The sequence below is a fragment of the Xyrauchen texanus genome, chromosome 34 (genome assembly GCF_025860055.1).
Source record: "Xyrauchen texanus isolate HMW12.3.18 chromosome 34, RBS_HiC_50CHRs, whole genome shotgun sequence".
Taxonomy (NCBI): domain Eukaryota; kingdom Metazoa; phylum Chordata; class Actinopteri; order Cypriniformes; family Catostomidae; genus Xyrauchen; species Xyrauchen texanus.
Genome location: NC_068309.1, coordinates 14970436 through 14995059, shown reverse-complemented (window position 1 = coordinate 14995059; position 24624 = coordinate 14970436). Strand labels below are relative to the sequence as shown.

Here is a 24624-nt window from a genome sequence, read left to right as displayed (position 1 = left end):
TAAAGCAAAACCTGCATGTCAGAATGTCTAAAAAATGAACAACCTGGCATTGTATCTTTAATGCATCCTTTAGTAAAGTTCAAATAATAAGGAAGTGCCTCATAAACAAACTACAAAAATGGAATTTCTCTGTGCGATCAGTGCCACGTGTTTTAGTCACGTGAAGGGGGAGAGATTGAAACTGCACCCAACTGAGGCACCCTCTGGCGTGGGGACGCCTGTCCCTCGTGTATGTTTGCTGTAGCTAGATAAGTAATGTGATGGATTGCGACATATTGAAGCATAATATAATGTATGTGTCATGTGTGCATCTTATTGTGAAGTAAATCAGCAATATGCAGCTCTATTAAGAAGAGAGAGTTTGTTTTTGTGAGTTAAAGATGGATCGAAATGAATATAAAGGTGAGAGAGTGTAGTCTTAGTCCATAATACACTGCAACAAAGTTTTTGATAAGTCTTTTTTGGCTTTTTTCGCAAAAATAATATCTAAAACAATGTACATTTACATTAGTGGCTATACTGAAGAAGAAAAAACATTTTCTTGGAGAATTTTGAATACAATATTTAGTTTTTAAATACTTTAAAATATCTAAAAACAACCTACTTAAAACAAGATACATTTACCTGAGAAGCAACATATAAGATATTTAGACTTGCTTTTAGAGAATGAGGAAAACAAGACAAAAACTATTGATTACAATAGTTTTTTTTTTGCAGTGAATTTTTACTGAATTAAACTTCACTGAATTCAGTGAATGTCATTTAGAGATATTTTTAAACTATGATTTTGTCCTCTTTATTTTTAGTAAGCACGTTTAATACAACCTTTTAAGTCTAGGCACAAGCTGACTAGTCGGTTAAGAGCTAATGATTAATCGTTGCAATAATCGCCCGAATAGACGAATAATCATTCTAATAATCGCTCTAATAATCGTTAGATTAGTCTATTATCAAAATAATCATTAGTTGCAGCCCTACTGTCCATCGACGGTCCCCATCCAACATGACAGAGCTTGAGAGGATCTGCAGGGAAGAATGACAGAATATCCCCAAATCTAGGTGTGCAAAGCTTGTTGCATAATACCAAAAACAGCCTAAAGCTGTAATCGCTGCCAAAAGTGCTTCAACTAAGTACTGAGTTAATTGTCTGAATACTTATATCAATGTGATATTTCAGTTTTTCTTTTTAATACATTTGTAAAGTTATCAAGAATCTGTTTTTTGCTTTGTCAGTATGGCGTATGGCGTGTAGATTGATTTGGAGAAAAAAAGAATTAAGCATTTTAAGGCTGCAACAAAATGGAAAGAAAAAAAATGAAGGAGTCTGAATACTTTCTGAATGAACTGTACAGGAGCACAACTGTATATTCAGCATTGTTTTCTGAGTTATGTCTGTGAAATAGTCTGTACTAGTATAGTCAATCAGACTCTATCTGGCCAAGTCGACAGTTATGGGCCAGAGAATGCTGCAAAGTGCACAATACTTTTTCCCTGGCTACGTGAGTATACTAACAACATGACACACTGTAAACCAACGTACAACTAAAAACATGCCTTCTCATCATCTAATAAGCTCCTATGATATAGATCTCCATTCATTTGTGAGCAAACGCTGAAACAGGTAAAAAATGTGAAGGCAACAATCATGAATCATATGTGCTCTGCATCTGTCAAACTCTTGAGTTTAATACTCTCTAATGATTATCCTACAGTGTGCTACGCTGATGATGAATACACTTGGATGATTACATAGGTTTGAGTGTAGATTTAATTTCTAGACCCAACAGATGTCAGCGTGCATCCTCCAAACACAACGGAACAGATGCTGATTGTGATTTGAAAAATTACAGATAAAATCCTACTTTTTCAGCTATGTTATTTCAGAGACAGGGTCACGCTGTGAAACAGTCTGTCCTTGTAAACATATCTGTCGGCTGGGTGTATAATGGATAATTGATTAAATTAACTTCTTGTTTAATTTGTCTTGAACATTTTAAGTGCTAAAAAGCATTTAATATACAGTGCCACTAAAAAGCATTTGGACACCTAAGCCAATCTTAAAAATGAATGTCCTTGCATTGTATAACAAAATCTCAAACTAAGAGGCATTTATTTTAAAGAAATATAGCACACTTAAGAAAAATAATAATAATAAAAAAAGAGCACATAAAAAATAGGTTTGTTAGTGTCTGTATTTGAATTGCTGTATATTACAAGCTTGTAATACAGTAAATGGGTTTCAAAAGCACTTTCTCTTGATGGCTTTGGAAATTAAATATGTATCCTCGCAAAATGAATGCCAGTTTCATTATAGCCAAGTCTGAGGTAGTTTAACCAATGGTTAGAGTTGATAGGAAGAGATCAAAGGTTAAATAAAGTGAAATTGAGCCTCTGGACAATTAAGACAAACACACAGAGGCAGAACAGAGACATAAATCATTTATAAGAGCTGTCATTGTAGCTTTATAGTCAAAAGGCCTCTACACAGAAGCATGACAAATACTTAACAGCATCAACATGAATTTGTTTTGAAGTGTCCATGTTTCAGACAACCTTACAAAACACGACCTCTCAAAACCTTAAAAAAGTTATAAGCAGGGTTCCCACACTTTTCAACCAATGAATTTCAATGACGTTTCCACAAACATTTCAGTCATTTGTGATTGCCGGATAAGGATTTAAAAATCCATTGTAAAAAAAAAAATGAATTAAATCATCTTGGATTGCAAGCAAATTTTAATCGATAAAACTGCTATATTTAGGCAATTAAATATTTTAGAGCTGATTATAACTAGAAGAATGTATATTCACTATAGAAGTTTATGTCCACAAAAACACTATTGCAAAATAGCATGTTTTCCATGAGCATGGGAACCCTGTGCAAGGACTGTGGTTCCATGTGATCATGACAAATGAAACTGATTTAGTGAAAATTTGCACTAACTGTGATCATAGGCACGATGCCCACATAGTCTCTCTGGATGGTATAAATCCTCATGGTCCCTTCATCCCGAATCATGTTTCCAGGCAGCTCCAGTCGCCACTTGATCATCTGGCTCTCTAATTGGTCACTCTGTTCCTCTGTCTCAAAGTCCAGCTGTAGAACCTCCAGCAGACCCCTGTCAATCAAACATCAGGGCAGAGTAACATTGTAACAAGTGATATACTGTACACTACATGGCAAAAAGTACGTGGACACCCAAACACAGCACCCATATGCGGTTATTGAGCCTTTTAATTTCAAAACCATTGGTACAATGCAAAAAATACATATTCTTAATCGGTATTTTTGTCTTGTTTTCCAGTAAAATTATCCAAATATACTTAAAAACAAATAAATAAAAATAAAATACATTTACTAGAGAAGAAAAATTGTAAAAGATTTGTTTTCAGAGAATATATCTTAAAGGAATATTCCAGGTTCAATAAAAGTTAAGCTCAATCAGTAGCATTTGTGGCATAATGTTCATTACCACAAAAAATTACTTCGACAACTTTTCTTCAAAAAAAGCTAATATTAAATTTACAGTGAGACACTTACACAGGAAGTCAATGGGGCCCATTTTTTAAGGTTTAAACGGCAGAAATGAAAAACTTAGAATTTTATAAAATTGTATAATTCTTCTGTTAAAACTTGTGTATTATTTGAGCTGTAAAGTAGTTTGAATCATAATTTTTACAGTCGGTTTTGTTGACATTACATTGTCCTGGCAACAAAGTTGTAAAATTGCCTATAACTCGACACAGATTAGGTTAGAAAGCCATTTACACAATAAAATCAAGTTAACACGCATATTGTTTATGTCTTGTTGTGGCTATACTTTTGAAATAGTGAGTATTTTAAAGTTTATTGATTGGCCCCATTCACTTCCATTGTAACCCAGATTTTTTATTGTTTTTTTAAATGGATGATTCAAAATTATTTTTGGTGGCAATTGATATTATGCCATAAATGCTGTTAATTGTGCTTAACTTGTATTGAACCCGGAATATTTCTTCTAATTAAAATTTTCTTAACACATGCAAAAAAAAAATCTTTGATTATTTTTATTTTATTTATATTAGATTTATAATTAAAACAAGAAAATGAACCAATTTAGCAATGGGGTTAGAAAAATATACTTAGGGGGGCCTAGCCAAACTTTTTGGTCATGTAGTTTGAGTATGTTTCTGTGTCGAACTGGGTTACCAGAAACAAGCAAAATGGACAACGTGAAATCTTATGAAAGCACAATCAGTTAAGAGCAGAGATGGAGTTTCTATTCCACTTCAGTTCTATTAAAACACTCAGCAATCTAATGAGCATATCAATACATTTATGTAGAAGCACAAGCATTCTGTAATCCAGCTGACATTGTACCTTTCTGGTGGAATTGCTTCAATAAAGTGCTTTTACCTTACTAAAAGGAACGAGTCAAAAATCAAACAATTCTGCAATTCCTTATAGTTCATGCTTTTCTATACTAGCTCTCATGTACTGTAAATGGAGGCTCTGAAAGTATCAGAAAAGTGTAGTGTGTGTGTATAAGTTTATCAAAAGGCTTTGACTTGAGTGGGCAATAGAGGTGCAGAAAGGCAATTTTACAATTTAAAAAGACATGTAAAAAGAAATGCTATATTTAGGGGCCAAGCATCGAATTTACGTTTCAGCCTATAACTTGGAATCCTAAGTCCAAGAAACAAAATTCTTTTTACCCCGGATTCCTTGGGTTTCAGCTCTGCCCACTAGATTTTCCCCCATTTTGAATTTTACGAAAACCCTACTTTTCCTAATCCCTCCTACACCATATGAATGATTCGCTCAAAATTTGCACTTAACATCTAGGAGACACACATGACAAAAATGTATAATATTTATTATGTTAGACCAAACTGTTCTTGGATAACGCTTCAACAAATTTGACTGCAAAAACGTCAAAATGGACATGAGGATGTGTCTTCACAATGCTTTAGCATATGGACCCTTTTCACACTTCCTCTTTCATGAAGCAGAGGTCATCATAGTTGGGTAAACTATGGTGGTGATCTAGAAGAACATTAACAACCAGTACAACTACAGTGTCCATATATTCATGAATTCTAAATGAAAAAATCAGGATTTGTTAACATAAATATCCATAAGATGCTAAACTTTGTACAAGCTCTGTTTAAGAGAAAGGACCACAGGTGCTTAGGGTGCTAAAGTTCTCGCCCAGGGGCGTCGGTCAGTACACAGACAGGAGGCAGTAATCAGTTCAAACACTTTACTGAACCGTTTGATTGACAGCACAGACATACATTAGACTGCAATGATGTCACATTGGCATAGTTCAGACACAGAGTTGGACATAGTGGTTGAAACTCAGCTTATATTGATGTCTATAGTAGGTTTTAGGAGTATATATGTGTGGTTTACTCACAAAGTTATGAATAAACATAATTTTTGATGCATCCGGCAGTGGCCGCTAGATTGCATCTATGCGCCTCCTTTTAACAGGCTCGGTGGGTTCAGGCAATAAATGTGAAGATAACTTATAACGTTATTAAACAAGGAAGCACTTTTGTCTGTGGACAGTATTTTCAAGATGAGGACTTACAACGGTCGCTCACATATGGAATTGTGAAACGCATTGAAATCTGAGCTGTACCCAAGGCTGGATTGGTAATCTGGCATACCAGGCATTTTCCCGGTGGGCCGACACACTTTTGGGCCGTTCAGGGGCAGAATGTCCATCGGGAGAACCGAGCGGGCCGGTGGTTCGGCCGCGAAACGTGCCAAATGGGCCGCGATAAGCAACGAGCAGCTGTGTTATGTGGAACGGACCACAAAACGGCGCAGCGATATGCAGAAAAGGACAGCCTAAAATCATGAGACTTTAGATTAGAATCTTTAGATTTCTTGGGGCATAAAGAGTCAAATGATACCCAATTTTCCTATATCAGCCATATTGGGCATCGGACAATTTTTTTCTTAAATTGCTGTATATTACAAACGCATTGGTTTATCATTACGAAATTTGTTATGTGTCATTGGGGTCATGTCCTGAAGGTACTCAAAATGTTTGGGGATGGCATCATCTAGTGGTAAAAAGATACAAAGAAATGCTTATAACTTGGAACTTGATTAATTTGGCCTATTATCCTGAGACTTATGTCGTTAGCTTCCTTGGATCACACAGAGTATGTTGATACCAAGTTTAACATGGTTGGCCAAACATCCTGTCTGCCATTTTGAATTTAATTGATAACATACTTTTTCGAACTCCTCCTAGAATGTAAATCTGATTTGCACAAAATGTTGCATGTATCATCTAAAGACACTCATAACAAAAAGTTATGAAAAGCTTTTTAATAAACCAACATTTCTCATGTAACGCATCAAAGAATTAAATGGCATGATGCCAAGAACAATCTGAGGCTTGTAGGGAATAAAGGAAATGTGACAATTAGAAGTGAACATTAAATTACCCTCATTCTCACACTATTATATGTAATGATATTTGGTATGCTAAATTTAGAAGGGACTTTAGGGTCTTGATATATGTGAGCTATGGACCAACTTAAATGAAACGTATAACGGAATTAGTCACGTTCGATAACCATTATAAATTAGATAAATGACAAATAACTAGATTGTTTGTCTTAATAGATTCTCCACCATTGAAAACATAATACAACGTCTAGTTGTATCAGCTTACAATTTCTACTGTAAGGAATTAGCTTTAAGAAGTGAATTATGATTACTTCACTTATTGGAGTGATATTATTCTCTATTGAAAATAATATCACATGCATTTTGGTACAGCTTCGAAGCAAAAACTTTTAAAAACAGGGATGAGATTATTTATCAAAATATACCACAGTCATTCATCTTTGATTACAGACAAACTTTATTACTATTCTAAACATAAATCTAATCGAACACATATTTACAGGAGACAGGTTGGTGAAAAGTGTTAGAATGTGAGATAAATTATCAATACAGTGAAAATTATCTTTATGGAGTCCGTTGACAATACCTTAAGAACCATTTATCCTTCTTTGAGTGTACATCAATTTGCTATCGGATTACCCAAATTATTTAATACACCAGCACTTTGGGCACAATATTGGAGATGTACTTGCGTGTTTTGTGGTGTTTCCTTGCATTCTTTGTGTTACTTGGTTCTTGGTGCTTTGTCGAAAATTCGTTCCGTCAATGTTTTTAACCTCTGTATGATCGAAGTGTTATTGTCTGTATGAATTATGGGGTTAGCTTTGAAGCGAGGCCATAGAGTGATGAGCTTTCTCAGGACGTCGAGTCCCGAGCTTTCTTGGGCCTCACATGGCATGGACCTGGCAGTCAGCGGAGCGACCAGACAAAACATGTGCAGGCAGAAGACAGGAGAGCTGAAGGAGCCAAGAGAAGAGAGGTTGAAGAGAAGAGAGTGTCCTTCCTGTTTGGAAATATTTTAATTGAAATTGGCCGCATCCCCAAAGGTGTCCTGCGCCAATCAGATGTGACTTTTCAGAGTCACATGGTCGACTGGACTGTCTTTTCCGACAGTCAATTTATGGTTCTTTGTTCCAGAGTCTTAAAAATCTCTCGCTCAAAAATAGTGCATATTTAATCATGAGCTTTTATATCTTGAGAATGGTACAAGAGACATGATATTCATTGTCATCCGCTTTCTCTGCATACAAGTCAAGTGTTTTTTATTGTCATTCAACCATATACAGTTAGTACAGTACACAGTGAAACAAGACAACATCCTCCAGGACCATGGTGCTACATAAATCAACATAGGACAAACACAGAACCACATGAGACTACACAGACTAAATAACAGTTAATGTTAACAGCGCAAAAAGTACAGGACAGTACAATAAATTACTAAAAGGAACAGGACACTGGGCACAGTAAGAGACAGTGCAGCACCAACCAGTACACATTTGTAATCGAGTAGTGCAATAAGATGACACTTTCTAAAATGCTGAATGTAAACATAACATACTATGAATAGTGTTCTATGGACATAGCAGTTATTGAGGTAGCGCCCAGGTATAGTGACAATTAATTAAAGTGCAACTCTGGACATGTGCAAAAGTTGGATGGTGTACAGGTGTGTGTGGGTGTGTGTGTGTGTGTGTGTCAGTCCAGTCCCAGAGTATTGAGGAGTCTGATGGCTTGGGGGAAGAAGCTGTTACAGTCTGGCCATGAAGGCCTGAATGCTTCGGCACCTCTTGCCAGACGGCAGGAGGGTGAAGAGTTTGTTTGAGGGGTGTGTGGGGTCATCCACAATGCTGGTTGCTTTGCGGATGCAGCGTTTTATGTAAATGTCTTTGATGGAGGGAAGAGAGACCCCTATGATCTTCTCAGCTGTTCTCAGTAAGGCAAGGCAAGTTTATTTATATAGCACATTTCATACACAATAGTAATTCAAAGTGCTTTACATAGAAGAGATTAAAATAAGAATAAAAAAAATAAGAATAATTGAAACAAAATAAAATACAGTACAAACAGTCGGACACACAGTGCTCATTCAGTAAATGCACAGCTAAACAGATGTGTTTTGAGTCTGGATTTGAATGTGACTACTGTAGGAGCACATCTGATCTCTTCTGGAAGCTGGTTCCAGCTGCGGCTGGCATAATAGCTAAAAGCAGACTCTCCTTGCTTAGAGTGAACCCTTGGTATTTCTAGCTGATGTGATCCTAATGATCTGAGTGATCTGTTGGGTTTATATTCAGTGAGCATATCTGCAATATATTGAGTAAAGCCCTGCAGTACCCTCTGCAGGGCTTTACGGTCCAAAACAGTGCAAGTCCCAAGCCAGGCAGTGATGCAGCTGCTCAGGATGCTCTCAATAGTCCCTCTATGGAATGTAGTGAGGATGGGGGGTGGGAGATGTGCTTTCCTCAGCCTTCGAAGAAAGTAGAGACGCTGCTGGGCTTTCTTGGTGATAGAGCTGGTGTTGAGGGACCAGGTGAGGTTGTCCGCCAGGTGAACACCAAGGAATTTGGTGCTCTTGACGATCTCCACAGAGGAGCCGTCAATGTTCAGCAGAGAGTGGTCACTTTGTGCTCTCCTGAATTCAACAACCATCTCTTTTGTTTTGTCCACATTCAAGGTTGTTGGCTCTATACCAGTCTGTAAGCCGCTGCACCTCCTCTCTGTATGCTGACTCGTCGATCTTGCTGATGAGACACGGTCCTGTCATCTGCCCCTCCGCTCCACACATATCAATTTGGTGACAGCGCCACTCAAAGTAATATGTATTTGTATAACAGCTCTGGTCCTGCCTGATGTCCGACTCTCACTACTACATTTTGCTGAGTGATGACGACTAACTGCAGCCTGTGACAGCCAGATATAATTTCAGTCTACTATGATGGAATTCACGGAGGATGAAAGGATACCAGCACCAACCGTCAAACTGGACACTGCCTGAAAAGATTCCACTGGAAATTAATCTGCCACAAGCTTACAGTCAAACTGCAGTGCACCTTACTGACCTCTGCCTGCATCACCTTTTTCAAAGGATGGACAACACTCTTAAAATGGAATACATAGAAAATCAATTAATTGCAGACTTTATCAGCCAAATAACAAAAAGACAATGCATCTGTTTGCACTTCCGCAGTTAATTAAGAATGTCAATTCTAAGACTTTAGTCATTAATCTTACAGTTAATACAAACACTTTTTCTTTAAACATTGGCCCCTAACGCTTACTTAGTTTAATCATTTTAAATCTGTACATGCACTAGACATGAATAACTAATATTGGCATTATTTCATGCCGTTTTGCCACAGGGGAACTGGCACCTACAGTAAGTCTGGTTTCCCTAAAGGTTATTTTTCTCCATTAAACAACATCTTATGTAGTTTAGTGTTCCTTGCCACACTCTCCTTAAGCTTGCTCACTGGGGGTCTAAAGATAAATATTTTCTATTATTTATTTTAAGGCACAATTTACAATCATGTTTTTTTTTTTTAATTAAATCACACTATTATGACTCGAAGACATTACTATATTACAGCTTTTTCTATTAAAGCATAATTTTCTGTAAACTGCTTTGAAATGATCAAAATGACTTGATACTGTAAGTAATAAAACATACTGTATGTCTTTTTTCCCCACAATCATCACAGGAATTCTATATCCAATCTAAATATTTCCCATTGGTGTGCTTGGCCCCGTAATTGCTGCTTGCATCTATATTTTATATTATAATTCTGTATTGATATTATAAAGCCAAGAAACATTTTTTTTTTTTTTTTTACTGAGACTGATGTGTCTATGCTTCACACTATTTCTAAAGGCTCTACGATTACGTAAAGCTGGAAGTTTGGCCCTTGTTGCACAAAGCACTGAACTGTAATGATGATGAATAAGAAACAAGTAAAAGATTGCAATCTCTTACCATACACTAAAATAAACAATATCAATAATATGATATTGTGACCCAGATATCAACATCCCTTGGGACTGATTTTATTTCTCCTCAAATCATCTTCATACTGTACTGTCTTCAATGAAGAAAGCATAGAATGATTTAGCTGTGCTTTTCTTTTAAAGAAAAAACATTGTTGAGGCTTCAGGGGTGAAAGTACAAGTGGCTAACCCTTTCCCATCATCGCTATGCTGCATTATGCATTATTAAGCACAGCAGAATCTTGTCGGTTTGGCTCTTTACTGGTTAATGTGGCAGCTAAGACTGGAGATCTATGCTTTAATCTTGTGCTGAATGTGCCGGCCTTTAAGCTGGTCTAACACACTGATGCCTTGAGGATGATTAAAGATTAGTAGGTCATCGTCATGAAGGGAGGAGGAAGGGTGGAGGACAATGGTGCTAGGAGGTATAGATTGCTAAATGGGAGTTGATGACATTGTATGTTATAATGGGTTTGATTACTCAGTTCTGGTTAAAAAGCATAAGAGGGTACATTACTTGTCAAAAGTCGAGGACACATCTAATTTTTTTTTTTATTACTATTTTCTACATTGTAGAATGATAGTAAAGTCATAAAAACGATGAAATAGTACAAAGTATGGCAATTATAACACAAACAAGGTTATTATTGAAATACCATTACATGTTAAATCTCATGCTAAGCACTTGTTTCCTTCTTATCCCGTCCAACTTGTCCATATATATGTTTTTTTAAGTAATTCAAATTTAGAAATTATTTATATTGGTCTACAAAACCAATTTCAAGCATAAGCATTATATCATAAGCAATTAATGTTGTAGAAAAATATATAAATCATGAGAAATATAAATTCAGTCAAGTGTATCCCAACTTTCACTTACTTAAACTGTAGTAACATGATTTATTTATTAAATGTTTTAAAATAAACCATTTTAGTAACGAATTTCCAAAAAATATTTATTACCATTTTATTTTATAACTATTTGATTTCATGAGTATGTTAATATTTCCTTACATGCAGATCTCACTATTTGTGAATTTAATTTAATTTTTTACAAAACAATGGATGGAGTGTGTTTTAAGTTGCAAAAATACTAAGCTGTAGTATTTATTTTACATACAGTAATGCATATAAAAAGTTACAATAAAACTAACAGCATATGAGAAACTACAATTAACTAAGAAGAATATCTGCAATCATTATTGTAATGATAGCCCATTGCCTTGAACAACAAACTAGATCCAACGATACCAATAGAAATGTAACACCCAGATGGAGGATCTTATTAACAAGATGCTTGCAGTTTTCAAGATGAATTTGAATTTGATCCAAAAACACTCACAATTCTTTCTATGAAAACCAAGCCGAACCCATCCCTTGCTTATAGACGCAGAGGTAATATGAGCTCATTCTTCTTAATAAGAGTGGTATGATATTTTTTCTGTGGTTACCAGCAGCAGAGGTGATGGAATGATATCACATTTTTATGAAGTTATTTTCAGTTGCTTTCTATGTGAATAGCTACTTTGTGCCATTAATCATGAAATCACTCACTGGCAAAGTAGCTGGCTTTTAGATGAAGCTGCTGTCTGTATTTAATAAGAATTGTCTAGTGTTTTTACACAGAGTAAATGCGGTTAACCTGCACCTTTTTAACCAGAAAAAGTCTTTAATTTTCATTCAACTTATCATGCTGCAAAAAAGGGAACAGGTTGTCTGAACATCTGTTATTGCCTGAACAATGAGGAGAAAAGAAATTAGAAGGTTGTTTTTTCTGTCAAACACTAATTTTGCAATCTGTCAATTAATTCTCACAGTTTCAGAGGAACAGACCACAGCTGGTAATGTGCAAGGGCAGAACAAGCTTTTAAATGGTAAAATGCCTTTGGAATGTGAGCTAAGAATGATGGGGATGATGGAGGGAGGGCTTGCCTTTTGCTAGTTAATGTGCTTTTCTTCTGACAGGTCACAGAAATGGTTTGTGCATCACTTCGTCGCCCAGGTTCCAGAGTGATATCCCACAGGTGAGCGTCACTGGGTCTGGCAGTGCTGAATGACATGCCTTTTCTTGCTGTGGCTCTGTGAGAAAAAAACACAAAGACACATGACATGGGGAAATTCACTAAGTAATTGTGCGCTGATTGTATTGTTTATTTGCAAATGTTGTCTATAATGCTCTTCTCCATCATTTCATGAATTACTGGTGCCGTGATCGCAAGAAAATGTACGCAAACATTGATTGCATCAGGAAAATAACACTGAGTATTGTGAATAAGGTGCAACCTAAAGTATATTAATGAAACTAATTTATATGGAAGGGAGGCTTTGGCACATAATACTGAAAACTGTGATTGGTTACATTTTATGTCTGACCTTACTTGTCTAATTGGGTGGTTTTCGTCCAGAACAAGCTGCAAACTGGACCAGACTTTATGCAGATAGTATGTATGTATGGCTATGCGAGACTGATGGAAAGTAGAATAAAGCGCATGTAAAAAAGTAAGCACAAAGCTCATTGCTTGTAGCTGCCTCTAGGCAATATTGAAAGGGAAAACACACATACATGTCAAGTAATAGTTTTTGCTTGCGGGCTTGTGTGTAAAAGACGGTGACCCGTGAGAGCTGAGGTGCAATACATTAACCTCTCTCTTGATGGACAGAAAATCCACAAAGTACATCTCAAGACCATCTGCACTATGACTGCCCTTTTATTCGGTCTGATTTATGGGCCAGATTTAAAAAAAAGTCATTATTTACTTATCCTTATGTTGTTCTAACCCTGTATGACTTCCTTCCGTGGAACAAAAAAAGGGATGTTAGGTACAATGTGTGTAAATTTCACCATTCACTTTCATTATTTTACTTTCAAAGAACATTCTTCAAAATGATCGGTAAACAATTAATTCATATGGGTTTGAAACAATGTGAAAGTGAGTAAATGATGACAGAATTTTAATTTTTGGGTGAAATATCCCTTTACCATTCTGATAATTGCAAATATAAGGAAGGCTCTGATACTTGCACTGTAAAACATTTTAACAGTAAAATAGTGTAAAAATTTTGGCCCATTCCTCCAGACAGAACTGGTAATCGTGTCAGGTTTGTAGGCCTCCTTGTTCTGCCCACAAATTTTCTATAGGATTGAGGTCAGGGCTTTGTGATGGCCAATCCAATACCTTGACTTTGTTGTCCTTAAGCCATTTTGCCACAACTTTGGAGGTATGCTTTTGGTCATTATTTGGAAGACCCATTTTCGACCAAGCTTTAACTTCCTTAAATCCATAATCTGTCTTTTTGGAGCCTTAGCCTGGGATGGGGACGATCCTTTTCGTCATCGTCTACAGGGCTATACCCTTTCCAGTGTTACCTATGTTACCAGCCCTTTCTGTTACCTGCCCAAGAACCTGACACCCAGGTCCCTTCCATGCACGCCTTTATTCAACGGTGCCGTCGCACCTGGCAGATAGCCAGAGAAGCCCTCCTCCGGACCAGTGCATGTGTCAAAAAGTCGGCAGAATGCCACCGGTCTAAACCTCCAGCTTACATCTGCGTAAAGACATTCCTCTCAGACTCCTCTCTCGTAAGCTAGGACCCAAATTAATCAAGCCTTTTCCCATCACTAAGGTCATTAGACTGGTGGCAGCCGTCTCAAATTGCCCCCCTTATTCAGTCGTATCCAGCTTGTTTCAATGTTTCCTGTGTCAAGCCCATCTTCCAGTCTAATTTTCATCCCTCCGCACCCGTTCCGCCCCTGCCTCGCCTTGTGGAGGGTGCCCCAGCCTATTCCGTTAAACGGTTACTTGAAGTCAGACGCAGGGGCAGAGGGGTTCAGTACCTGGTAGATTGTTATTAGTTATGGTCCTGAGGAGATTAGTTATGGTCCTGAGGAGAGATGCATCAATCAGTTCAATCTTCATCATGTTGACTTTTCTGGGATACGTCACTGGCCTCCCTGGTGGGGGGGGGGTCTCGTGAGTCCAGTGGTTTGTTCCAGTTTGTGTTTACATTTTTACTCTGATGATTCAGGTGTTGCCATGGAAACCCTGATTGTTTCCATGGGAATGCTGATTATTCCAGCTTTCAGCAAGTGAACAGCACCTGATCGCTATTAGTTCCCTGCCTATATTAACCTCACTCTGTTTTGTGTTCAGTGCTTGATTGTTATTGAGTGTTGTTACTTACCACTCTCTCTCGCTCTCTACCCTAGTCAGTCCTGTATTGTGTTCTCTGTATTGGTTGCCAGTCTTCGCTGTTTGTGCCTGGATTGTGGTTACCTTCCAGCATGTTGCTTTGCTTTCCTCAACGCTTCTCTTGAGTTTCCTTCAGCGGTTACCTCTCTGCACTGGATCTGCTTCTCACACTACCATGACACACACAGAGGCCTACATACACACCGCTCTCCAGAGGATTCCTCACAGATCTGCATTCTACTCTTCCACTACCCACACAAGCCTACATGCTGCAGCCTGTGCCATGCACCCCTGATGCTTCACCAGCTCTTGCTGTGTTTAATAAATAAACTGTTCCTTGCGACACAACTTGGATCTTTTTTCTCATCCTTTCTGAAATGCAGAAGAGAAAGAACGGAGGAGATAGGGCTGGGCGATAAAACGATATCAATATTTATCACGCTAAAAAACTCCATGATATCGACGATAAGCTTGGAGTAATTTTCGATATTTAGCCTGTGTTCTACATCTAGACATGCGGGTTGCTAAAAACTCTAGCAGTTTGGCTTTCTTATCGTATGCTTTCACTGGCGCGTAGTGAGCGAATGTGAGCGAGTGCTTTCAATTCCTTCCTATGGAAGCTGAGCGTCAAGCTCGTGAGGTGGATTGTAAAATTGACTAGCGTTGGTCATGACGACGGTTACGCCCTCTCCTCGTCTCTAGTGAACAGTGCGACAAAACAACAGTGCCGGTTACATCATATCTGATCTTTCTGCGCTGTATTCTTAATATTTTTCTCTAGCACTGAAACAAGCTTCACCGATGCCCTGTCCCAGTCTGTACCCGCTTCCTCTTTTCCCCACATGTGCGTAAGCATGTTCCAAGCCTTTAATAATAAACAAATAGATGTCAGTTCTAATTTTGTGAAATTATTCAGATGTCATCATCTCTGACAAGGATGAAAGACAAAACAATTACTAGTTTGTAGCCTAGTCTTTCTCACTTTAATGAAATTAGAAAAATGGTCCATTCATACTTTTACATTTTCAAAAGTTTCTCTATGGAGATACCCCTGAACAACCATACAGTATCAATCCTCAGTCACTAGGGCTTCTATGCCCCATACTTTGATATCTGTATGTAAAGAAATATGAAAATAATTTTAATGTAAAAAATATATATATACACCTTCATTATGATTCAAATGAACAGATCATCTTATAACATTCATATCCAACTGCACTCAATTGATAAACTCTAAAAAATTAAAATAGACTGTTTAGGATTTTGTTTTCTCTTCTTTTTTGGGGGGGAAATTCAAAAAAATTTGCAATGTGCAAATGTGATTGAATATCGTGATAAATATCGATATCGAATGATATGAAAAAGAATATCGTGTTAATATTTTTTGCCATAATCGCCCAGCCCTAGATGGAGATAGAAAGTCTGTGAGAATTTTTGGTCTGCCAATTGAAGAATCACTGATGAGTGGCAAAAGAAATAATTCAACCAAGTCTATAATGAGGATCTTGATGGAATAAATCTCTGACACAAAATTAAAGATGAACGAATATTGATTTGGGGCTTGCAGAGACTGCCTGCAGGATAAAATATAGAATAACTATCATTAATAAGTAATTCATAGTAGTGAACCAAATACAGTAGGTTTTCAACGGCTGATACTGAAGGTTAAATCTAGAGCAAAGGGTGGCTAATATATTGCTGACATATAACATATATAATATACGTACACTATATGATTAATTTTAATGATAGCAAATGAGAAACATTTTATTTTACACAGTATTTTTTTTTAAATGTTAAAAAGCATTAATAACTGAAAATGTATATTGACACAGTAACATTGTGCTTAACTATGAACTTAACTACTAATAGCAGAGCAGAATACAATATAAAATACATACATGTAAAATAATATATATTTTATAAATAATAGTTGCATATTCTATTCTGCTCTGCCACACACACACACACACACACATAATTACAGTATATAGCTTTGCCTGTGATGTTTAGTGGGTGCTTGAGTGATCTATGGCTATTCTCCAGGCAGCCATCAGATTAAATATATTTTTCTGTGATAAAGGACAGATCACTAAAGGGTTAACATCGTCACTAATTTTCAATCAGTGTGGATTATCAATCATAACCTCATGGCTCTGGACTCAATCTTAGACTGAGTAGTGAAGTGGGGCAGAGATTTTACCTGGGATAAAATCAATCTCTTTGGGATATCAGCCTTCACTTCACTTAAAAGTGAATGTCCATTTGAGCCAGGGCTGGGAGCAAAGTAAACCCTATCAGAGGCGATCACAGGGGTGCTTGGATATTGAAGGCTCAGCTGGTATATTGGGTCTCAGTTACAGCTCAAATGAAACATATCTTAGTATCTCAGTTAAGAAGCAGGATTTCCCAATTTCCCAAAATGATCAACGCAAGCCAAAGTCTCAAATCAGTCTAAGTCCAACTATAAAACACTTCTGGGCGGTGCTTTGAGGGTCAAGTTTCTGATAACAATCCCTTGTAAGTTCTGATAAAAAGCTCCAAAAAATGTATCCCCACTCTAAAAACCATTCAATTCAACAATACTTAGGAGTTATGACAATTGGGTCCAAATACGGTCACAAATTACCTCATCCTAGAGGATCATTTTCCCCCACAGTTTAATTTCCCATTAAAACAAATGCAAACAAACTTTTAGAAGAAACTTCTGCTCAAGAAAGAACAATACCTTTGGTCCAAAATATGCTAATAAAAGCAATTTTACTCACTTATGTGTTCTGCCTCAGTGGCTGTGGTTTGAGACTAAGAAAAACAGATTGCACTGTGTTTTTTGCACGATAGAGTTCTCCCTGTAATATGTTCGTTTCTGCCCAAAGGACTCAAGTAGTTATTAGGTATTTGTTTTTTTGCTCCATTAAGTTGATGCATTATTTATGGTGAGAGGAGTCACACAAGCAATGGAATGTTAAGAAATGAATGCTGCCAAATGATTTCCCCATTATTTTTTCTATTTATGGAAGAGTGCCTTTGAAACTCCTCCAGTTTGAAAAGTGAATTGTGCTGGCACAAGGTTATTACATTACAGTAATCTGTATACTATATGGGACCGCAACATTCTCTCGGCTAAAAAGTGGCATGACTGCAGTGTCACATACTGCGATAAATTCACACTAAGCTTCTTGGGCATTTGACACATCTGTTGGCTCCATGCCAGACTTCTATTTCAAATTGGTTGCTCATGTTATTTCAATACCCAATGTTCTTCTTATTTATCTTATTTTGGCCTGACCAAAAGTCCCTTCCAGGAAAACAGTTGGTATTTGTTCTGCATTCTGAGAAAACCATATAATCCTCAACAGAGTAAATCCTATTTCTAAACATTGCATTATGCGTATGGATTTAGTTCCAGATAGCAGCATATGAAATAATGACGACCTGAAAGCATGGGTCTGAGTGGAGGCATTGCCTCCCTGGATCAGCCCTACCTGAAGTGTGTAATTTCAACCAATATCACAATGGTAAAAACATTACACAAATTCGTGCCCAGTAGGTGGCGATATGGATAAAAAAATAATCTGCAAAAACAAAAGAAGAATGAGAAATTAAAGTGGATATTGGTAGTAAAAAAGGACATAAATGTAGATTTTTTTTTCCTCACCCAAACTTTTTATCTCACTTCTGAAGATGGATTTAACCACTGGAGTCTTATAGATCACTTTCATTCTGCTGTCATGTGCATTTGGAGGTTACACATTTTTATACCCATTAAATTACATTGTTTGGACCTACAGAGCTGAAATAGTCTGTTAAAATCTTTGCTTGTGTTCAGCAGATGAAAGAAAATCATACACATCTGTGATGGCATGAGGCGAGTAAATTATGAGAGAATTGTAATTTTTGGGTTAACTACCCCTTTAACATTGAAAAAAGTACAAAAGTCACTTTTAAGCATAATGGGTTGATAAATAAGGAAATCAGCTTACCTGAGAATGAAATGTTCAACGGGAGATGTGCTTGATAGGAACACATAGAAAGTGGCAGTGTCTGTGGTCTTCAGTGGTTTCGAGGAGGTTTGGATAATTACAGCACCCCCAAGACGCAAACGCATAAATGTTGGATTTCCTGGAGGTGAGCGCAGCAAATTTACAGTCCCAATCCTCTTCATGGGGGATCCGGAGACCTGCTGTCCAAGTTCGCCCTGCTGTGGACCCTTTCTTAGCTTACTCTCCTGAGGCACACACTGACCAGTGGGGCTTGGTCTTGTCTGGTAGTAAAGTTCTGCAACATTTCCCCTTTGATCACCTCTCTGCTCCGAGCTAGACCTTCCACCTCCATGATTGAACCATGATGGCTCAGGCTTAAGATGCACCAGACAGAATCCACCATCTGCCGGGATGGAGCAGCCGCCCCTGACCTCCCTGGTTTCCCAAAAAGCATATGCTGAAACACAAATATAACCTCCTTCACTCTGCCCTGGGTTGTTTTGGATTGGTCCCTCACTAAGGTTGCTCTTAGTACCAGATTCATAAAACAGCACATATAAGGCAGGTGTAGATGAACGGATTTGACGGGCAAGGATAAACGGCCGGATCCTGGGGCCAGTGTAGATCATATTCAGTGGTATAGACTGCTCCAAAGACATGGGACCATAGCTGACATTGATGGCAGGCTGACCACTCAGTCCAGTGAGGATGAAAGGTTGTCTTTGGGCCCTCAGGCTGGAGTTGTCCATTACGTCCTGCCTGTTATCTCTGAGGAGGAGGTGGTCTGCATTGATGATCTGATAGTTCACAGTTGGAAGAACAGCGAGAGGGGACAGGGTCCTCGGGTCCACTGACAACTCCACAACCTTCATTCCTTAAGATCACAATGCATCAAATTAAATTAGCATAACACTTACTTACAGAATATTAAAGATATTTTCCAGTCAGGGTTCCCACACTTTTTGACCAATGAATTTCTATGGCTTTCCAGTTGTTTGTAATCACTGGATATGGATTATTAACTTTTAATAAACACATTTTTTAGAGACTGCACTCAAAAAGAGCAATTTCTAGCTTATGAAATATTTTAGAGGATGGAGTTTCCATATTGAGAAAATGTATGTTCACCACTTAAATTTCAATAATTTAAGATTTGTAATGGTTGACCCAATAATGAAATGATTGTTCGGTCACTTGTTGTTCCAATTCCATATAACTTGCTTCCGTGGAAAACATAAGACATTAGAATGACAGTCTCAATCACCATTGACTTTCATTGTATGGAAAAAGAAAGAGAATCATGACTGACACTAACATTTTGCCTAACGTAACAGAAGACAGAAAGTTTAGAACAACTTTGTGGTTGTTGATTTAATTCCATGATTGTTCCAGGCCTGGAATTCACAGTCTTATAATTCCCTGATATTTTTAAGATTTGTTATGACCTTGGGAACCCTGTTCAGTATATGTTATGCCAGATATTGTGTATATATTATAATCTGACTGTACTGACCCCTAGAATGCTAAACAAACATATTGTAGATGAATCTGTTTTAAACACAAATGAAAATAAAATCTTTCACCATAAAACCAAAGGTTACTTTCACAGAACATTATGCTTGGTAAATATGCTATCAAATGTTTTTTATTAAGTTCTAGACAGCTATACTTCAGTGCCCTCACTATTGCTATTTTACAGAGTTGTACTTGTGAGAAGTCATTTGCTATGCTGTGTTCCTTCCTCATTTACAGTCAGAGCAAAAAAATAAAATAATATAATGATTGGTCTAAAACTGTCAGCAAAAAAAAAAAAAAAAACTGTTGCTGTTTGAACCTCTCCCTGATGTGCTAGTCTATAATCTTTTCAGAAAACATTTCCATAAATGTCAGGCTCACAAAATCCTGCCCTCCTATAGCAAAAAAAAAAAAAAAAAAAAAAAAAAAAACATTCTGCCTTTTGGTGCTGGATAATTTTGAATAAAGCAACACAGAGGGATGCCAAAAATAAAACATCAGACTGATCAGGTGTTCAATGTGTCCGGAAAAGCAGCTTGTCAAATCAGTCATCTGGGAGAGATGCTTAACCTTTTCCTCCTGACAGGCTGCAGAACCTATACTGCCTTCTGACTGCAAAAGTGCAGCATTAAAAGCTGAAGGTTGTTCTTGACATGCTGTGCATATTTTTTTTAAAAGAGTTTCTATGTGTCATGCAGAAAGATGAATGTGATTGCTAAAGGAAAACCCTGATAATAGAGCTACAGTATAACAAAATCACAATAATTTGAGAGTAGGGTAGACCGAGTACAGTTGTAAGTTGAAACACTGTGAACTTTGAAATTTTTTGAGAACATCAGTTTTTCAGAAACTTTGCTTGTTGTTATTATTGATTTGTCTAACTTCAATTAATGTATTTTGGGACATCCTAGGAAACAGAGATGTCACAGAGAAAATCAGGTAAATATGCAAGTTGATCAGCGGGGGGACAGATTTTACAACAGTACCCGCTACATAAGAATATGGTAGCAAATGTTCCTTCCAGAGTTTTGTTAATTTTGTTGAGTCAGAAAGGTCAAATAAGCATAATAAATGAATGAATATGGATGGATGAATGGATGGATGCTTTTGCTGAACTTGATTAAATTGTGGACAATGATTCCATGTGTTTATTAAGTTTTCTCAACTTAAAATTACAATGTAATCTCAACACAAACACTTTGTTGAAAGAACCTAGTTGAATTGGGTAAACCCAAAACAATTTGAAAAACAAATCTCTTTTATTTCCTTACGTACTTTCTAAATAAATGCTGGTTGAAAGTACTGTAGACTGTAGTTTGGTGACTATGCTATGGTTAGCACAGCATTTGCTCAAGCAATCAATTTCAAGCATGACATCTACCTGTCCTCATCGTCAAGCATCAATCTTCACCAATAATGGTAACCCCCAAAACCTCAACATAACAGATACTCTTATATAACAATAAATGTCAATATAAGAAAACATTAAACACTAACAAGCATCCCCCTTTATATTCACCTTTTAGAAAGAAATCTTAATTGAACTTTTACTCTCACTATCGAGTCCCATGCAAAGCATGCTGGGAATTGTAAATCCCCTGCCCAGTACAATCAGCTACATTAACACCACAAAATGTATGTAGTCTCAACTCAAATGGATTAAGTAAACTCCTATTTTAAAAATTGAAATGCACAGAACACTGAAATCAAGTTGTGACTAAATGTTCTAGAATTACTAGGCTTTAGAATAACTGCTAAATTGAATAAGCAGCAAAAATATTTTTAGATAGATAGATAGATAGATAGATAGATAGATAGATAGATAGATAGATAGATAGATATACAGTGTAAATTATATTGTAAAGTATATTGTGTCAAAAAATATGATTGCAAAGGAGTATTTTGGTAGGTTTTCATGTGTGTACATGTCACAGGATGTCTTGTATCAGGGTGAGGAAAATTAAGAGAGTATTCCCAGCTGGTGTGTTAGAATTTATACATATGCAAGAATTTGAAATTTTTTAAAACAATCAGATTATAACATGTGTCAATATATTTCACAAACATTTTGCATAATTATTATTATTACTATTTATAATATAATTTAAATATGTTCCGTGGTAGTGTTACAACTGTACATGGTATGGGGAAAGTTCTAACAAAAGCGCTATTTGTCTTATAGAAAATAGGAATATATGTAGGTTTTTGGCTTTTTTTATTATTTTTTTTAGTAGACAGATAAATCTATCCCATGTGGAAAAAAATAATGGCATGTTCAACTGTACTCGGTCTACTCTAATAAAGAGTAACTGTTGTCAAATGGACTTAAAAGCCAATACAGAAAAACAAACACCAAAAAAAATAGGAGTCAAATAAATTATACATTTGAATCTCAGTCTAGGAATCCCATGTGTGAAAGTGATGTTTCAAAGTAGGTTAATGGCTGAGCCTGAGGGGGAAATGGACCAGTGTCACTGCAATGTCAAAGAACATTAGGCCAAACGTGACTTTGCACAGCTCAAAACAGTACTGAGCCTCTGCACGGAGACCCTCTCATTTTAAAATAGCAGCTTTTGGCCCTCCTAAAACCCCACACCATATCGTTTTCAATTTAGGAGCTTTCAAAGTGGCTGTCAATAAAGTAGGGATTTTATTAAAAGATTAACAATTCTCTCCTCTCTGTTTCACAATTAAATATCATGAAGCAGACTTCAAAACAACTGTGATAAAGTCTTAATTTTCCCCAATAATCAATTTAAGAATAAATACATTCTGATCATTAACTGGGTACGTTCTGAAATCATCCATAAGATGATATTGCTTTATGTTTCCAGAACTGCAATACAATCTATCTCTGGCATTCTGGTGTATAATATGTATTTGTCTTAAAACCTAGTGAGTTGTGAGCAGCAAATTTAATTGGAAATGCCCAACACCAAGAAATTATTTATGTAAGTAGGTCTTACCTTCTACACAGGATAGACACAACGCTATAAACATCAGCGTCATTGTGCTCATCAGAACAAATCAGTCGAAAAAAAAGAAGGCTAACGGTCTTTATACTATAAATGCATTCTTTAAAATAAAAAAGGTGAATTCAAAAACAGATTCCAAATCAAGGAAACAAAAAAGAAAGTGACCCTTGTGCACTTACACGACATGAAAAATAAAAACAGTTGTCATGGTAGATTTAAGACCAATCTTGTTCCGTCATTGCTGAGTTATAATAAACAAAATTCCACAGGAAAAAGTTCAAACTATGCGCTCTCACATTTTCAGCTCTGATGATTCTGGTACTCACGTTCTACACAAAGTCTGTCAAAAAGATTAGATGTTACGCTCGTAATCCTCAACAAATTAAATACATGTAGCCTACGGTTAATGCTGCGCAAACTGTCTTGTGCTCCCTTGTTTTCCTCATCACTGTTTCATGAGGACAGATGACCAGCTGCGTTATTGACTTTCATTTGCGTACCCAATAGAATGGCCTAAACCAAGAGCGACTATGGGCAGAATTTACAGCCCCAATGTCTTTTAAGGAAAGACGCAAATAAGTGTTTTAACTGATTAAGGTCAACAATAAATAGATATGAATAAGTAAAAAATTATCAGATGAAAAATTGCTTGAAATAGTTAAGGTTTGCCTATTCAGTGTAAACCACAAAGGGTCTAAAATTAACGCAAATAGAAATGAAAATATCTTATCAAATGTACTTTTATCAAATGGGGGTCGGGAGGGGTATGTTAATTTTAATCTGACAAATCACAGCCAACGGGCAGGATTATATTATTCGCTATTTACCTGCTTCCTGTGACAACTATGCAACTCCAGCAGGAAAGTGGAATGTACCATTTTAGTCAAAAAGCAGGGACCCTTGCAATTGTTTCTATGATTCATGTATCTATTAATTTAGTGTTGCTTATTAATTGTATGTTATGTGAACATTACTTAATTATTTTTGGGGTTTGTTTTTGTTACGAAGTTTCATTATTGAATATTGTTATTTAACACGCCTACCGTTACCTACTTACTACCTTTTGTGTTGTGGGTAGAAGAACCAAGTCTATTTATCCTTGTTTCTTTGTTTGAGGTAGAGGATGTCTTTCTTTTTGGTTTGTTTGTTCCCAAGGGTAGCAGTTAAAGTTTGCTTCATGATTTTTCCCCCATTAGTGTTGCCTGTATTTAATTTTATTTTTAAGAGGAAAGAGAAAAGAAAATGTTCTTCTTTTTTCACACTACTTGTGTCCTATGTCCATCAGTTGGCTAACTCCGTTACTGATCCCTTCAGTTATGAGACCATAACTTCAAACAAATGCAAGTGCTTTCAAAAATGAATCCCCTCCATGGCCCAGTTTACATACCATCATTATATCAGTCCCATCTGCTCAGAATCAGATGTCCAGATGTTAGCAGTGTTAGACAGACTATGGCTTTGATACTCAAAGGTGAACAACAGCTTAGTGGCAATAATATGAAATGGTGGTCAGTAAATTGAACCGTGAGTGATTTTGACCCATTTTGACAACCTATTCCATT

General features: G+C 36.8%; 1 protein-coding gene across 1 annotated transcript in view; it reads right to left on the bottom strand.

Annotated features, from left to right (window-relative positions):
- The window catches only part of LOC127627978 (transmembrane protein 132D-like), a 33406-nt gene extending 10258 nt beyond the window's left edge, over nucleotides 1-23148 (bottom strand). Inside the window, exons 1-4 of the mRNA XM_052104611.1 lie at nucleotides 23054-23148; nucleotides 18573-19446; nucleotides 12329-12475; nucleotides 2945-3119 (exon numbers count right to left, since the gene is read on the bottom strand). Of these exons, the coding sequence (XP_051960571.1) occupies nucleotides 2945-3119; nucleotides 12329-12475; nucleotides 18573-19446; nucleotides 23054-23105 (1248 nt within the window). The 5' untranslated portion in view covers nucleotides 23106-23148. The remainder of the gene's footprint in view (nucleotides 1-2944; nucleotides 3120-12328; nucleotides 12476-18572; nucleotides 19447-23053) is intronic.
- Nucleotides 23149-24624: the final 1476 nt, after the last annotated feature.